The sequence below is a fragment of the Spermophilus citellus genome, assembly GCF_964194105.1.
Source record: "Spermophilus citellus genome assembly, chromosome: 16".
In the NCBI taxonomy this organism is placed as follows: Eukaryota; Metazoa; Chordata; class Mammalia; order Rodentia; family Sciuridae; genus Spermophilus; species Spermophilus citellus.
In genome coordinates, this window is record NC_138196.1 from 46,651,559 (window position 1) to 46,669,654 (window position 18,096).

Consider the following 18,096-nt stretch of genomic DNA (forward strand, 5'->3'; position numbering starts at 1 on the left):
CTATTCAGGCACTCTGAAGTCAGACATTCCTGCTTTCAAATTCCAGCACTGAAACCCGCAGCCAGCTGAGTTTTTGCCTTCCTCAAATGTAAAAGTGGAATAAAAACATGTTCCTCAAATAGTTGTTGTGAAGATGAAACAAGATAATACTTATATATATTATGCTGCCATAATGAAGACTCCCCAGAATGGTAGCTATACATGTTCTTACCTGTTCATTCAGAACAATGTCTTAGGAGATAGAAGGTGTTCAACTGAAGGGGAAGCTGAGGCTCAGAAAACCTAAAATACAAAGTGATCAATAGTAGAAGGTCTCAAACACAGATATTCTGACAGACAAAACTAGGGTGTTTGCCATCATACCATGGCTATCTTGGTGGGTTATACTAGGAATAATATAATGATTGTAGTAAAATTTAAATACCAGATGCCACTTTCCTAAGTACCTTACATAGATAGTTAAGCTTTTCTAATCCTCAAGACAGTCATTATAAGGAAGGCACTAGTATTATTGTCACATTTTTACTATGGAAACCAGTACCAAGAGAGGTGAAATAGCTTGTCTGAGGTCTACCAGCAGGTCCATCATGAGGCTGGGACTAAGCTTGTGCTCTTCACCATGGCCTCTCAAACTCAGATGTCTTATTTTTCATAATTCTAACACAAATCAAAGTACTATTTGACTCATATGTACCATCAGCTTGACGGTTATGCTATCACTTAGAATTGTACTATCCCAATATAGTAGTAGCCATCCAGTCACATGTGGCTACTGAGCACTGGAAATGGGGCAGATCTGGGTTGAACTATGCTGGAGGCATAAAATAAAAATCAAGTTTTAGACTTCATACAGAAAAAGCATACAAAATACCTCATTAATAGTTTTATATGCAGATGTATGTTGAAATGACAACATTTTCAGCATATTAGGTTAAATAAAATGTTATTAAAATTAAATTGCCTCTTTCTTCCTACTCCTTTCAATATGGCTACCAAGAAATTTAAAATAACAAATGTCTGTACTTGTGGCTTACACTATACTTCCATGGAGAGTGCTAATTTAGTTTGCTCAAGGAAGTTTATTCTGATCAGAAAGCTTCAAACCTTTTTGTACATGTACCTCTAAAATAAACTGCAAAACATCTCCTTACACACTCTGGTATCAAACATCTTGATAAAGTTGGGGGGTGTGGCAAAGGGTGTTTTCTTTCAAAAGGTGGCAAAAGGGCAATTAGGAACAGGAGGTGGGAAAGCCTGGCTTGGCTTACGCCTGGACATGCAGAGCCTTCTATGGCAGGTCAGCCATAGAAGCACAGGGCACAGATGTTGATCTAGGAGCCAATCCCCATATAGCAACATACTATGGCACACCTCAGAAAGCTTCCTGTGAGTTCATAGGAGCACAGACACAATTTGAAGACAAAGAGCTGACTCTGATGCAAAGGCCAACTGCCAGCTCCTAGTTAAAATTGAGCCCTGTTGTTCTTGCCCCAGCCCAGCTGATTTGTCCTCTAGTGATACTGCACAGGCCCTCCAAGTGGCAGGCTCGCCTCTGCCTATGCACACTGCTAAAAGACACAGCCCAGCAGGAAGCGTGGCAAATTCCAGCACCCTCTGTGAGCTCTTGCCACTCCCTGGGCGCCTGCTGCTTGGCCTTTCTTTCCACTTTGGGCCATGACCCAAAGTGTTCAACTTAATCCTAAAATACACACATTCCACTGTGTGAAGTTGCAGAACTCAATTGATTCCTTTAAACCTTCCACAGATAATATTCTCTTGCAGTTTTTTACACTAAAAAGGCCAAACTTTCGGTTTGTTATTATAGGGCTCTGGGCTGGTTAGCATTCTTGTTTATTCCAAAAAGCCCAGGGAGCCTGAGAAATATCTTGGCATCCAAACGCTGAAGCTCAGCCCAAGAACAAACGATCCTTTTCACCTTCTCTTCCCACAAGGCACAGAAATGACAGCAAGTTTAAAAATAAAGATACCAGGCTTTACAGTTAACTTGGAGATGGCCTGTGCCTAAAGCAAGAGAGGAATCCACAGCTCAGGAAACAAGGCCCTACAATGTCCAGGAGAGAGGATTCTCCAGCACTCCCTTGTTCATTTAGCTCACATGGCCAAGGGACAGGCGGCTGGGCTCTTGCCACATCAGTTTCCTTTCTTTTCACACTAAGAATGGATCCTCGTGTAACATTTCTTTTTTCAGGAACACTCAAATTGCACACACTTGTAAAATAACCCACCAGGTTTTCAGGCCAGATGACAAGTGAGATGGTGTCTTCCCCTAATGGTCAGTGGCAGTGTTCAAGGCAAACAGCTCTGCAGATGATTAACACACCTGACAGATGGGGGTACACTTGAGACTGAAACGATTAGTGCCTGAGTTTTTAAATATAAAACTGTTGGGTTTGTTTGGATAAACTCAGGATAAGGCAGAAATACTGATTTGTTCACTCTTGTTGCCAAACCCAAACCAATATTTACAAACCATTTTGCTGAACAAAGTTCATTTCAGCTGACATCAGAGGCATATGCCACAAATTACAGAGAACTGTACTTACTAGCCGGGAGTTTAATGGCAGGTCTAGTGATATTTGTTTTATATAACAGGGTAACTATATCCCATAAACATATAGAAACAATAATGGAAAAAGATGTATAATTTTAGAACCTGAGAAATGTGAAATTTACTTGAAGGAAATACAGCCTTGTCTGGTCTTACTTGGGTGTTACTTACACCAATCTCATTTCTTCCTATTATAGCTGCTGGGTAATGTCAGTGAGGACATAAAGAAAGGCTCCATTTGAACCCCAATGGGAGTGTTCTCTCCTGTACCCTAAGACCTAAAGTAGACATGTGCATGCCCCCCACCCCCACCATATGTACTACCCTGACATATGGCTGAGTTCTGCTGATCTTTGATTTATCTCTTTCCCATTTTGGAGTCAAGAAGCCAAGACCAAGGAGATAGTCTTCAAAGAACTGGCAAAATGACAACAATCTCCCTTCAGTGAATATCCTAGTAAGAGAAACCATTAGAAGAGAACTTAATTATGGCCTGCGATGTAGAAATGTTTAGTCAAGCCTGCTTTGTAGTCTCCTTCTTTTACTTAGAGACCACCATGGCAACACAGGATAAACTTCTGAGCTCTGCAGTGAATTGTATTCAACTTATTAATGCCATCAGCACATTCCTCCCTACCCAAGTCACCCAACACAGACCCTCTTTATAGAGAATTTGCATCAACTAGAAAGATCTGTGTACAAGCTTCTCCATAGGATAATGACAAGGTTAAAGCTTATTCTTCAAAATATTTCTAACTTTGTTGATATTTTCTGGAATTTCTATGTAATTAATAATGCCATGAAAGTCATTTTCATACAGTTTTGTATTAGAAAGACTGTGACGATAGTATAAAATGCCTAGGAGGTGTAATCAAGCCTAAATTCTGTGCACCTATGTTAGCATTGCTTGCATTAGCACGGACAATAGTAAACATGCCTATGTGTGTGCATGTGCATCTAATAAACATGTGTGTGCTTACACACATAAACAAATATGAATACTAATTCCTACTAGCATAAAGAAAATCAAACAGCAGGTTCACACGAGGAATGCCGTTAGCATTTATTTGCTCCATGTGTGAACTTTGTATCTAAAGACAAATTTACAGTATAAGGTGGCAACCTGTACTACCTTAGGGTTAATGGATGTTAAGAACAGTAAGACATGAATATTTACTGCTGGTATACATAAAATTTTGCAGCAAATAAAAAATATGTGTGGCCATTTACAGTACTTCTACCACATGTAAGAAAAGGCGCACGGGCTTTCCCTTCACTGAGTCCACATGGTAGATACAATTGTCTCAATTGATGGAGGAGGAAAGGGCTCAGATGCAACAGGCACAGCAAGTATATTATAACAGGTATCTAGTTTCCTGCACACCACGTTATGTATTATTTTCACTAGAAAAAAGAAAACAATTAAAAGCTCAATACACAAACTGAGCCAGGAACAGGAACTAAATAGAAGGCAGGACTTAAGGACAATAAATCTAAATAGGAAACTTAAAAGAAAGTGGAAACAGGAGTTTAGACTGGGAGGAGACAGGGGTGTTGAGAGGCTTGGAAGCCTGGGATGGATATCATATTTTAGTAGGAGGCCCTGGAGAGGAGGCTAAGAATCATGTAAGATGAAGATGCTGGCAGCAAATACTGAAGTGGTGAGAAAAGCCGCAGAGGATGTGGGAGGTAGGACTCATTCCAGCTGAAAAAGCTCCCAGGACCAACACTTTCATCAAACTTGAGACCCTGTTGTCACTGGCAAGCAAATATTGAACAGCCAACCCCAAATTGCAGCTTCATGGAAAAACAGTTCATCTTGCCACTAAAATTAGCCGCTTTCTTCTATAAGCACTCCTTTTGTAAATGTCCTAGTTACCCAAAAACTTGCAATCATGATTAACAAGATAAAGAACAATAATTCTGAGGGTGGGAAATTTTACATTAATCTTTGAATTGTCTCCATGAATCTCAAAAGAAAGCATAATGTGGATTTTTAAAAAATAGCCTCTATTCTCTCATTAAATCATTTTGGTCGCTCTTGTCCTCTCCTTTGATAATGTTTCCTGGAAATGAAGTCTTTAGCTTTGACATCCAGTTACAACATCCAGCCATGACTTACTCAGGACAGTCCATGCTGAGATCACTACTAAAGCAAGCATGATCTTTCCTTCCTATCATGACTTTTTGCCTTTTATCAAAATTGGCTACTTCTTTGTGTATTAAGGAATAAAGCATTTGTCTATCCAATGCCCAGCATATTGACCACCTCAATTACTGTTTAATGAATGATGAATGTCTGAGACAAATGTGGTAGCTCATTTTTATTAAGTACTTACTATAATCAGAAATTAGGCCTGAAGCTCTTTATATATTATCTACCATACAGGGTTTATTTACTCCCAATTTTCAGATTGGAAAGAGTTGCTTAAGGAAATTTACTAAATCATCCACGGATGATTCATAGCACATATATCCACAAAGAGCATGCTTGTCCCCTATGCCTCAGCACTTAGGACACTGAGCTTACTCTCTCGATTGGTAACATTCAGGGCTCCTGCAGCCAAATTCTAAATCCTCATCCAATAGCACACCGAAGCCAAGTACACATTCTTGATCCATTTCTTTTCTCCAAATGATCATGCAATAATAACAAGTAAATCCTGACTAGATAGATCTATTGGCCCAGTAGAGGACTCATTACAAAGCCTGACAACTACTATTTCTATGTGAAGTCTTCTAGTTCTACTTTAAGGAGACTAGGGTTTTTCATGTAGAAACGAAGCCATGGTGCTAAATTCTGATGAGAAATACCCAGATTTTCAGGACATTATTGGTTGTCCCATCTAATAGCTTAGTAATCAAAGAATTAATAATGGCAAAATATCATGGAGAACTAAAAAAGAAACTTTATAGACTTTATTAATTCATATCTAGTAAAACTTCCAAGCATAAATTTATAGACAATATAATAGGAAATACTTAATTTAAACTGAAAAACTTAAATTTGAAATATCTATGAAGGGTAGAAATCTTCCATTTCATCAAGGCTGAGTTAGCCATCACTAATAAAGACATAAGTAAGGAAGAAAGTATAAAAAAAGAAAGGACTTTTGAACCTATGGAGCAGTTCTCTGAGCAGAGAGAAATATTTCATGGAAACCTTGGAGCTGTGTGTTAGGGACTGTTCCCGTGTAGACCATGGCCCCAAGGCAACCTGGCAGAAAGACTAGCGCAGGAATCAATTATATGACCATTATACCCACCAAGATGGGCCTCTCATGATATACTCCAGGTAATATCCCCAAGATGGTATATTCCCATGAAAAACTCTGAATAATACCCACCAAGATGGGCATCCTTTGATAAACTCCAAGTAATACCTACCAACATGGTGCCTCCTATGATGTACTCCAAGAAATATCCACCAAGAGGGTTCCTCTCATGGTATACTTTAAGCTCTCTGCCCCTTTAACCATTCTTTCTACACCTAATATAGATTCTGATGAGTAAAGTCTAAGAAACTTCACAAAGAAGAACAGATTATTATATGATCTCTAGAGACACCCGATTTTGCCAAAAAACATTCTCCACTGTTAATACACACAATTTCAGAAAATATTACCAAAATAAAGGGGGAGGTTACATTTTGGGGCCTCCTATAAAAGACTTCAATATTTTACATGGAATCAGCCTGGCCCCCTTTCAAATAGCACCTCACTGCAGTATGGCCCCAAATGCCCAAATGACACTGGGCCTTTGTTGCACATGCTCTGGGCCCACTTCCATCTGGTCTGTTGTCAGGCTAACATCTGTAACTCTATAAAATAACTTTCTTAGACAATGCCCACAGGCCTGACATATTTATTAAATCATTTTTTATGAACTTGCACTGAATGGATACAGACCACACTGTGAGGCAAGCACCTACATGACTCTGAAAATCGTGCTGTATTTTGAATAGAAAAATTATGAAAATTTAGAAAGGAAAGGACCTATCAAATAATTGCCTGACTGAATTCATCATCAACCTATCCATTTTATCCAATGCTTATTTTTAATTCTTTTTTTTCCTGTGGTGCTGGAGAGTGAACCCAAGGCCTTGTGCATACAAGGGACACACTCTACCAACTGAGCTTTTTTCCCCAGCCTTCCAGTGCTTATATTTATTTTTATTTTTTAAATATTTTTTAGCCCAAAATGCCCAACTGACACTGGGCATGATGACTACAATACCTCTATTTTATTTATTTATTTTTATGTGATGCTGAGGATCAAACCCAATGCCTAAACATGTGCTAGGCAAGCGCTCTACCACTGAGCTACTACCCCAGCCCACCAGTACTTATTTTTAAATACGTATTGCTTCCCAAGAGAAAGCATTTGCTCCTCATATTGAAAAGCAGTTGGTAGTTTGCAAGGAATCCTTTTAATAAGTCTGAATTAAATAGAGAAAACATATTACTGATGTTGCTTTACACATACAGGAAATGAGAAGTATTAGTCTTACTTGAGGTCTAAAGCAAGAACCTAAACCTAGGTCTTTTCATACTTAGGCCTCTCCCACTCCCCAGGGAGGCAGTAAAGCTGAGTGGTTAAGAGTGTGGTGATTGAACTCACACTAATGAGGTAATAATCTCAGTTCTATCACTTATTATTGTGAGCTGACACTGGTACTTAGCCTCTGTGCCTCAATTTCCTCATCTATAAAAGAGAATAAGAGCAGCCATCACATGATCTCACCAAGGCTCACAGTAAACTTTTAAAATTTTGGTGTTGAGTACACAGTAATCTTTTGAAAAATGTTTTGTCATCATTACTGTGTGTGGTGGTTTTCTGTGAGCCTATCTAATATCAGAACCACAAAACAAGGATCACTGTAACATGACAGAAGGTACAAGGTTCAAATCCTGCTTTGTTATGTAATAATGGGAAGGATTTTTTTTTAATGTCTTAATTCCAACTGAAATAGACCAGGAGAGGCACTGCTACAGGCCTTGAAGAAGCAAACTGTCATGTGTGACCAGCTTATGTAGAAGTCTATGTGGCAGAGCTGTGGCAGCCTCCGGACCTGGGAGTGGACTCCAGCCAATAAAATGTGGGGCCTTCAGCTGATTCTGCCAAGAGCATGAATGAGCTCAGAAGCAGCTCCTTCCCCCATCCGAGCCTCCTGAGGAGAACAGAGCCCAGATGATGCTGACTGCAGCCTCCTCCAGCCCCCAGAAGGGGGTCTCCAGTTTCCCACTTACACATGACACATGTTTAGGGTCCTAACCCACAGAATCTGTGGATAACTAATGTGTATCATTAAAAAAAAATAGAGCAAATATTCTATAAATGAGAGGATAGAAAATATCACCCTTCATCCTCCTGTGCTAACCAGTGATATTCTGGACATTCTCCTAATCTTACTTCATACATATGACTTACTGTAGTGAACAGAAGTACATATAAAATCCACGGCCTAGATTTTTAACTTACATTATACCCATTCTCCTATATTAGTACACATATTATTCATATTTATTATTTTTAACAGATGCCAAATCTTCTATCAAGAAGGTAGAGCAAACTTATTTAAGCAGTCAACTGCTGTTGCTTCCACTATACTACTATTATAAATAAAACTCTACTGTCAATACTTGCATGTCTATGTGTTTACTTTTTTAAACTCTATTTTGGATTAGTCCCTAAAAGGAGGCAATCAGGGGAAAAAAATTATACATCTCTAAAGAAAACATGTCTCTCTAAGCCAACTTTTAAATGATACCAGAAATAAAGTGCTAATTTCATCACATTCTTTTTAGTACTAGATACTTTAAATTTTTTAAAAAGGTAAAAAAAGTGGTACTTTGCTCTAATAACTAAAGAACATTTCTTTTGTTTCTAGAGCAAATCTACATACACTTTTTACATGATTATTTGTTTCAACTTACTGCTTCCTCTTAAAAATTATCTTCTGCTGTTTAACCTTTCTAAGAGACTGTCTTCATCTATAAAGTACAGATAATATGCACTATACACTATTGTTGTGAAAATCAAATACAGTTATTACCTAAATAAAAATATTTATGAAGCCTGATTCATAGAAGTTGCTCAATTTTTAGTTAAATAAATAAATCAACAAATAAGTGGTCAGCTGCGAAGAGCTACACAACAGCAATATCAATCTCAGATTTGTGTGGAACGTAGGCCCAAAACTACTAATGAGGAGATAGTGAAATTTTCTAGGTTGCATCCAAAAGATATCATGTTGATTGAAAAAGGTGGACAATGTCCTTGCCATACCTTTCCCATAAGCACCCACCTACCCTGAAGGTAGAGGACAGGAAGAGCCGTCACAGTGCGGCACCACCTCACCAAGTGGAGATGTGAAAGCAGTTCTGTGCACACCTCTCTGTGCCCCTCTCCCTGTTTCCCTCCCCAGCACTGAGGATTCCTCAGAGGGAAAACTCCACCTCTGATGATAACAGTATCCTCACTGTTTCCATACCAAAGACAATACCAGATGTCCTTCTATCACTGGAGAGGAAAACCATCCTATATGTGATCGAAAGAGAAACTACTATGAAAAACATTCAATAAGTTACAAACTGCTATGAAAGGCATCATTGTATCTCCTTAATGGGTGGGAATACCACAAACATAGTTTAGTTTAGAACTTATAATTCTAAGTTAAATCAGCTCTATTGTAAACCTATACGGGATGTGAACTTGGTCCTAGATTTCTGTTCCTGATGAAATATCTCACAGCTCTTACAAACAGAGCTGTTTGCAGCCAGAATGCAAATAATTTTACTTTTCTATTGTCCAGAATCTACTCTGAGAATATCCACAACAGGTTTGACAAAATTGAAGAAAATAAGTAAACATCATGAGTGAAATGCATTCTTCCTGTGGACCAGGCACATCAGTGTAAACCATCCCGTCTCTTTGATGCCAAGGACAGCTGTTTGAAGAAGAAACCTCCTCTTCCTCAGGTGGCTCTGATTGCATCACTTCATCACCAGCTGAGCCTCCACAAGTGGTTTATAATTTACCCAGTAAAAACAGATAGTCAAACATTGGTCAAGTCCCCTGAATGGCATCCAGAAAGTTGTCCTTGCTTACAGCACTGCACGTAGCTGGAAAAGTTATGTACAAATACCATGAGCCCTTATGAAAAGGAGAGCTGCCTCCAGAATGTGGTCAGTTTGCTTGTCCTTTAGAAAAAACAGTCAGACCAGAGGGATAAGCACTGAGAAACAAATAAATGCCAATTTAAAAATTGAAGTCGATTTTATATGTTATAAGCATTTCTGTGCGCAACTTTTTGCATAGAAGATGTTCTCAAAAGCCAATTTGGAAAGTACTAAATGAAAAATGTAAAACTTATCAACATAAAGGGTTTTTATGAGTCTAACAATGATGAGTGTTCTTCATACTGAAGTTCCTATAAAGATTGCCCCTTCTATAACAGTATCAAGCTAGCTCAATTTTTCAAGGGGTAAAAAGCTTACATCAAAGACAGCCAGACTTCTCATTAAAATCTCTAGAAGTGTAAGAAGCTCAAATAATCATATCCAGAGTATTGCCACTGTGACCTAAGAGACTGCAGATTATGTGAAGAACCAGATGGAGATAATTCTAGGACTGTGATTTTTCTTTCTTTTTTCAGTTGAAGGGAAGGATTACTTCTAAACATTCAAATGTCCAAATTTTCTTTCTAGTGCCATGGATGGAACCCAGGGCTTTGCACACACTAGGCAAGTGTCCTACCACTGAGTTATACCCCCAGACCTCAAATTCTCAATTTTAAAGTGTTTGCAATCACAGCATCAAACTGTTGCAATAATAAAGGCCCACAGATATTACTAACCCAATCCCCCCATTTTACAGCAAGTAACAGAGACCCAGCTAAATTAACTGATGTGCTCAAAGTTTCATAATTACTGATATAAACTAGAGAGGCCAGAAAAGAGAATGGGCATTAGGTCTGTCTGAGATGCTCAAGATCCCCTGGCCTCACTACTAATTATATGGAGAACTACATAAGTAACTGACAGCAAGTGTGCATTTCTAGAAAAAAAAAATCAGTACCTTCTTTATCCATCTACACCCCAGACTCCACATTTCCTACTTCGAGAGCCCACTTTCCTAGCACTCAGCTGTGCTCACCGGAAGGACACACATAGCATTTAGAGGCAAGGCAAAAGCCATGGCTTTTGAATCCTCCTCTTCCTCTTCTTAATTGGTTCTGGTGTCAGAAATGGTGGACAATGGCAATAGATTCTTCCGTGGGTCTTTATGATCACAAGGGGCATAAGACAGGATCCAGTTTTGCTTGAAATGCACATTTTCTGCTGATCAGTTATGGCTGTATGAATAACTGTTTTATGTGTCATCTATTTCATTTCCTCTCCACAAAAGCATGCAGAGTGTGTATGCAAGTTTTATGTGCTTGTTGCTACATGTGCTAGTGTTGGGGGGTGGTATATGTGTGTGTGTTGCAGCAGTTGCTGCCATTCAGAAATGAGTTCAAGGACTTCCAATACCTGCCCTTCTAAAGGCCACTCAGCAAGTTGGAGATACAATTTATTAACCTGATTTCCACACAAAAATAGCAATTAAAGAATTGATTTAAATGTAGCATCATTTTCTCTCTAAAGGTCCTTGAATGTGGGTCTGACTAATGTGGGGAAGAAAAAAAAAATCCCTGTGCACTTTTATCTTAGATGTTGAGTGCCACTGAAGTGTCCCCGACTGCTAATCAAGTGACAAAACCACTTCACAGTAATAATTAAAGGAAAAAAGAGACTATTGAATATTTCAAGAATCACAGCAACATGATACTTTTCCAAGCTTATGACACCTATGTAAACAGCATCATTGGGGGGAAAAAAGTTTAAAATCAAAAGACTATCTAATTTCATTCTGGAATCAAGATATTTAGCTCTATTTTTTTTAAATGCTGTGCATAGGGAAATGGATTACCTTCCAGCATTTTCTGCAGACTGTTCCTCATGACATGGATGTTCTCTATCCCGATAAACTGAAACTTGATATTGGAATAATTGTCTTCATTCTCATAGCCTTTCCCTGCAGCACGATTTGCCATTGCATTAAGCTGCAGTGGTCAGCAAAACAGAATAGTTATCAATTATATTCAGGCCACGAAACAACCAAAACATTTTACAGATATTCATAAAAACATTCAAAATCATGTGCAGAAACATAATATGATATAAATCACTGGGACACTCTACTGAGCTATGTAGTTCCAGGGACTCACACTGAGCTTTTATTTCAACAGCATGAATTTGTTGGCATGCACAACATTTTCTTAGCTGGGAAGCATTCTATAGATAAACCCTCCTGGAGATGCCTCTTGCAGTTTCCTGTCAGAGGTGCCAAAGTGAATGTGGAATTCTGTGATGGAGCCAAGTTGTTCCGATTTAATAACGTATCTTACAACCTGCAGATTAGCAAAATATCAGCAGATACAGCTGTCAACATAATGCTCTATAAGTTTCATTATGGTACCTTCCAATATGATACTGCAATAAACATGCTATCAAATGTCACATTCATTCTAATCTGCCAACAAGGATCCCCCAGATACCCAACTAAACCTTGAGCAGGAATCACTGAATAAAACGAAAGAGGAATGCAGACACTTGCCAGCCACTATTTAAATCCAGACACCTAATAAATGGGCTTTTCTCCCCTTTGTCACTTTCATTATCATAATTTTGTACATGAGAAGTTAGAGGTTTCTTAGTTCAAACTGATAATGGATTCTGAAGAAATTTATTAAGTCCAAAATCTCTCTGCCTGAGCTCTATGTAGTAAAATGAAGAAGGGGACAAGTCCTGCCTTGTACTGGGAAATGCATCCATTTCTAGATGGACATGCGTCTGCTAATACCCCACTGTTGCTGTTGGCCTAAGCAGGCTGTGACATCTTCAGAAACATTTTCACTGACTCTTCTGCTCACCCCACAAAGGGCAGCAGGGATAGCCCAAGGAAAGAACCTATGCCAGGATCACACTATCAGAAAAAAATGGTCACTTTTAAGAGCATGATGCAAAGTGATACTTTCAAAAAAGTAAATTAAAAACACATATATTCTTTGACCCAGATCTCCTACTTCTGATAATCTGACAAAATTTCAAAAGTACCAGCACATAATGACAATGTTTAAGAATGTTTATTATAATATTTTTATAATAGTGAAAAACTTAAAACCCATTAATTCATCAATAGGGCAATGACTGGATAAATTACAGTTTATTTTTACCCTAGACTACTACCAAGTGTCAAGAAGGATACATGTTTGTGTATGTGTGTGTGTGTATATATATATATATATATATATATATATATATATGTGTGTGTGTGTGTAAGTGTGTGTGAGAGGGTGTAATTCATATAATTATCTGCTTCTAATAAAAGCAAATTTACAGATACGCATTTATGTTTATGCATATTTATTAAGCAAAATAAAATATATGGAAGAATATGCTGATCCGCAACCATTATAGCACAAAGACAGAGGGTGGCAAGTGGCAGGGAAACACCATTTATAAACCTTAGATACTCCTGTATTCCTTCACTGTTACAAAGAACATACATTAACTTTGTAATTTAAATAACAAATATAAATGTATCAAAGGTTAAAAATAAAACAGCAGAGGGTAAGCCACTGCCATAGAGGCTCCCAGGCTCCCATTTCCTTTTTTTTTTTTTTTTTTTTTTTGGTATGGGGATTGAACCCAGGGGTGCTTAACCACTGGGCCACACCTCTAGCCCATTTTATATTTTATTTAGAGATAGGGTCTTTCTAAGTTGCTTAGAGCCTCAACAAGTTGCTAAGGCTGCTTTGAACTCATGATCCTCCTGCCTCAGCCTCCTGAGCCTCTGGAATTACAGGTATGTGCTACCATGCCAGACCCAGGAACTCCCATCTCAATAGCAGCCTGGCTCCATGATTCAGTTCATGTGGCATCAGTTCATTGGAGGAATGTCAGTACCTCGGGGCACTGTTCCCTGTCTAAAAAAGAGTCACCTTTCCCCTAATAAAACAGGCTTTAGGCTTAATCAAGGAAACACCTTAATCATGTATCTGAAAGACAACTTATGTTTATTTTTTTTAATTTTAAATATTTTAAGGGATTTTTAAAAAAAAATACTTATAGGCATTGTTCTTCTAAAACTATGCATTATAAAATGTCACTGCTTTATATAAGCATTTTTCAGAGCTGCTGGTTTATCCCTTACAACAAGCTTCATAAAACAGAACAAATTAATAAGATACTTGCAAGTATCCTTATGTTACATGAACCTTGTGTTTATCCTGTTTCTTGAATAATTCAAGTTAAGCCTGCTCAATACATACCACAGAGACACTCTTTCAAAAAAGTGAAATAAAATACTATTGCTATTATTTTAATCTATAATTGATTCCATGTTCACATTTTTTTTAATATTTATTTTTTAGTTATAGTTGGACACAATAGTTTTATGTCACTTATTTATTTTTTTATGTGGTGCTGAGGATCGAATCCAAGGTCTCACATGTTCAAGGTGAGCGCTCTACCTCTGAGCCACAACCCCAGCCCCTCCACGTTTTTAAACCATCAATTATAGATGGTGGGAGAATTGATTGGTAGTCTTCCTTAAAAACAAAGGAGCAAACACAGGGAAATCTTGGGAGCAAGTGTGTATTTCACATAATGAACAGAAGGTGGCAATATTTAATCTACCATCCCAAGTGTAATTTTTGTCAGGAGTTTCACCTACTTTACAGGATCTATAACCATAATGTGACAAAAGCTGAAACCCCAAAGCAGGAAACACAGTTTTACAATTTGAAAATATTCAAAAAGTTACCCTAGTATTTATATATATGTATATGGAAAATATGCTGTTTGATGATAACAGTATAAAGGGTGCAGAGAAGCTCATAAATCAAACAAAAGAAACTTGGTTGTTTCTCAATGAACTGTGTGCCAGGCACTGAGTACAATGATAAGATGCACAAGAATCTACTTCTGCTGTCCCGAGCTTACAATTGCGATGGAAAGGAGAGCACAGAGTCCCAAAAGATAACAGACAATCCCCCAAGTGAACGACAGAGACAGCGACACAGCAGGAGTTGGAGTCTAGAGCAACCGGGTGTGGACTACTGTTTCATGAGAGTGGAAGCTCAGGCTGGACTTCAAGCACAGAGGAGGACCCTCAAGATGAAGCAAGAGGAGGAGAGGGACAGGGACAGGGGCAGGTCAGTATCAGTGAGCCATCCATTCCAAGTGGAGCAGAAGTTCATCTATGGCAGCAGAAGCAAAAGAAGCTCAAAAGCATTTAGGGTCCTCTGCAAATAGACTCATTTAAGAAATTTAAATTTTTAACTGAGATAGCAGAGGATGACTGAGGAATTTCTTAGCGTGCTTAAACAGAAAAAAAAAAAAAATGAGATTTATTTAGTGTCCACAACAGAGAATATCCACCAGAATGAGAAGAGAGTGGAGCAGGCAGGCACCGAAACATTCAGTGGTGAATGAGAGGAGGAGTAGAGCACATAAGCCCCATGGAGACCTGTCAGGCTCACTGATGGTCATATCCCTGCACCTCATTTAGGGCCATACCCCTACTACACAGAACGGGAGCTTCGTGAAGATTGACTGACTGACTGATTAACTGGATAAGTAACTGAATAACAGAATGAAGTAAGAGTACACCAAGACTGTAAAGAAACAGCGTCAGATTCACCCCCAACCCTCAATCAAACAAACCTCTGAAAACACAAGAGTTCATCTTGATCTCAAGTTAAAGGGCAGGCTGGTCACTATCTTAGGCTTGGAGTGTAAGATTTCAGCAGTTACATTTTATGCCTAAGTAACAACGGGTCCTCATCTGGCATAGTTGAGGAACGACAACAAACACTGATCTCATAGGAGGACGACTGGGCCATGCCCTGGTGTTTGTCTGGTGATTGTCCTTTTCCCTTCCTCCATCCATAACTGGTTCGGTGAAGAACCTTAACTTGCAGCACAATGTGAAATTATGAGAAGACTTTATTTCTTACAACTACTGTCTCCAACTGAGCTGGTCAAAATTCCTCCTTTCCTACTTTGTAAGTAGATAACAGCTTGAGGGACATATTCAGATAGGAACCCAGGTATAATGCAAATAATCTCCCTCCCCCATTCTGGGCTGTGTGGACCAGTGAGGGCTTTGCTTTGGGACACCCTCCCTCCTCTCTCTCATCTCGGTTCTGTGTAGTGTCGGGCAGCGGTGATGAACAGCTCTTTGCAAAGCTAGGCAAGGTTGTGATTCTGTCTCTGTTTCCTGGATCACACTAAATGACCATCTCTGTGAATCTGCTAGGGCATATCTTGGAAGAGGAAGTTCACATGTCCCTGACATGGAAATCCACTTTGGTGTGAGCCTGTTCCCTCAGCCTCCCTTGCCAGAAGATACCCCACAAGGGCAAGCTCTCTGAGGAAGGTTCTAGTAAGATAATTCATGTCCAGCTCAACTCACAGGAAATTTGCCCTAACAGAGAACAGGAATGTGAACTGCTCCACTGCTCCCACACCCTGTCTCCCTCCCATTCTCTCTTCCTCTGCTTGCTGCCAGGATGGCCCTCAGCAAACACGAAGTACGTCTGATTATGAAATGAGATCCTAGATTCTCCTCTTTCTGGCAATCCTAATCTTTACAACTGAATTTCCCAGATCCAGTGAGTAGATAATGCCACCTAATCACCAACTCCAGAGAAAAAGAAAAACATCCCACGTGGCATCATGTCACGCCATAGGAAATCGTTGAGAAGGTGAAATTGGAAGCTACACCCACAAAACAGCCTCTGGAGGTGCAGCAAGGACAAAAGGCCGAGCACCAACTGAAGCCAGTGCCTGGCTCAGCACTTCCTCCACAGGGGCTGGTGTTCAAAGTACAGCTCAGAAACCTTTTTGCTTCTCTGGCCTTGGCCTGACTTTGGATGAACCAATGGTTAGTTCTTCAGGTCTGAGTCTGCAGCTTCAACTTGGTGTGTGCTCAGAAGTAACAATCCTCCGGAACCCTAACATGGGGATGAGGTTCCCCCGGGAAAGATTTCGTATACACACACACACAGCGAAACAAAACAAAACAAAAAACCCACAAACCACCATGAACAGACAGGCCTGGATTTCAATCTGAATTTTGTGTGACCTTAGGTAAATCTGGACCTACACCCTTACCTACGAAATGAAAAATCTCCTAATTTGCAGGGTTCTTATGTTAAATGTGAAAGCACCTGGAGTTTTTAAAAGCTCAGCAAAATCCAGAACATGAGAAGGGTATGAACAAGGTTGAGATATAATGAGTTATCCCTCATTTTACAATCCAGCAAATACCGCATCAACGCCTTTGCAAATTTTCCTCATGCACCAGACTCTAGCGGTAATATGTGACCTCGAGGACATAATTTTTGAGGAGATATTCAATATGTGCTTGAGGACTTCACTACCTTTGCCTCCCATGATTGTATTGTCAATATGCAGTTTAGAAGGCTTTCACCTGAACAAGCTGCTCTGGAGGCTGTCCTATGGGGCTAGCCTTGCCCAAAGGACCTGACTCCTTCAGGCTGCCTCCAAAGCCTTTCTCTTTTTAATCAAACCTGTAAGCAACTTTAGGAAGTACCAGGTTTGCCACTGTCCACACCTTCTATGACTAACATGAGCTCAGTCTCCCGGCTACCAAGGGAGCCTAACACACTCTGGAACAAAAATCAACATACACGATCTCTAAAATAATGAAAGCATGAAGCAAACAGTTTAAAAATCATGTGAAGTGTGTGTGCAGGGATAAATACGAGAAGAGGGCCACCAATTTTCTTTAATGGATCAGTGTTGAACCACTTATCTCTTAGAGTAAACACACTAAGTGCTAAATATACCCTTCGATTCAAATCCTTTGGATTAATTTGTTTTAAATCTGGAATATGCCCGGCCCTACAGCTGCTACATTCTAGGGAAGGCTTACATAACACAGTGCAAACTTGGATCACTGGCTCTTAAATTAGCAGGTGAATCTGTCTGCCTTTATTTGAAGATGGAAAAACAGGATAGGAAAAGGGCTTTCCAGTCTCTACTCAGTTAAAGCCCTGGTCTTTTCTTCAGTATGTGTGTCGAAGAAGCAGGCATTCATTCATTCATCCTCTGTAACTACTAGGAAATCCAGAAGACCTCCACTTTACTTAGGGAAGGCAGTCAGCATTTGCAGGAAGGGGTTAAAGCGTGAGTCAGAGAGAAGGTCACAAACTGAAGGAGAACAGTACAAGTCAGAGATTTTTCTGGCAACTATCAAGTGAAAATCGTTAAGCTGAAAAGCTATTTTTGTTTCTAGTTTGAAGCTTTTGCCTATGTGTTGTGCTTTGAGAGTGTATCTAAAAGGAAGGGATCTGGATGTGTAATCTACTAGAATGTGACTATGACCTGGCCGTAGCATGTTTCATCGCTGGTTTCCACGATTGACTTGCTAATCTGGCATCTGAGAACAAC

The 18,096-nt window shown here is 39.3% G+C and overlaps 2 protein-coding genes across 2 annotated transcripts in view; one reads left to right on the forward strand and one right to left on the reverse strand.

The window, feature by feature from the left end:
* The window catches only part of VPS37A (VPS37A subunit of ESCRT-I), a 74,104-nt gene extending 64,309 nt beyond the window's left edge, over positions 1–9,795 (forward strand). The window contains exon 15 of the transcript XR_014019127.1: positions 9,384–9,795. The gene's annotated coding sequence lies outside the window, so the exon portion shown is untranslated. The remainder of the gene's footprint in view (positions 1–9,383) is intronic.
* MTMR7 (myotubularin related protein 7) overlaps positions 1–18,096 on the reverse strand; it is a 91,710-nt gene that overhangs the window by 24,934 nt on the left and 48,680 nt on the right. The window contains exon 7 of the mRNA XM_081269195.1: positions 11,543–11,675. Within this exon, the coding sequence (XP_081125321.1) occupies positions 11,543–11,675 (133 nt within the window). The remainder of the gene's footprint in view (positions 1–11,542; positions 11,676–18,096) is intronic.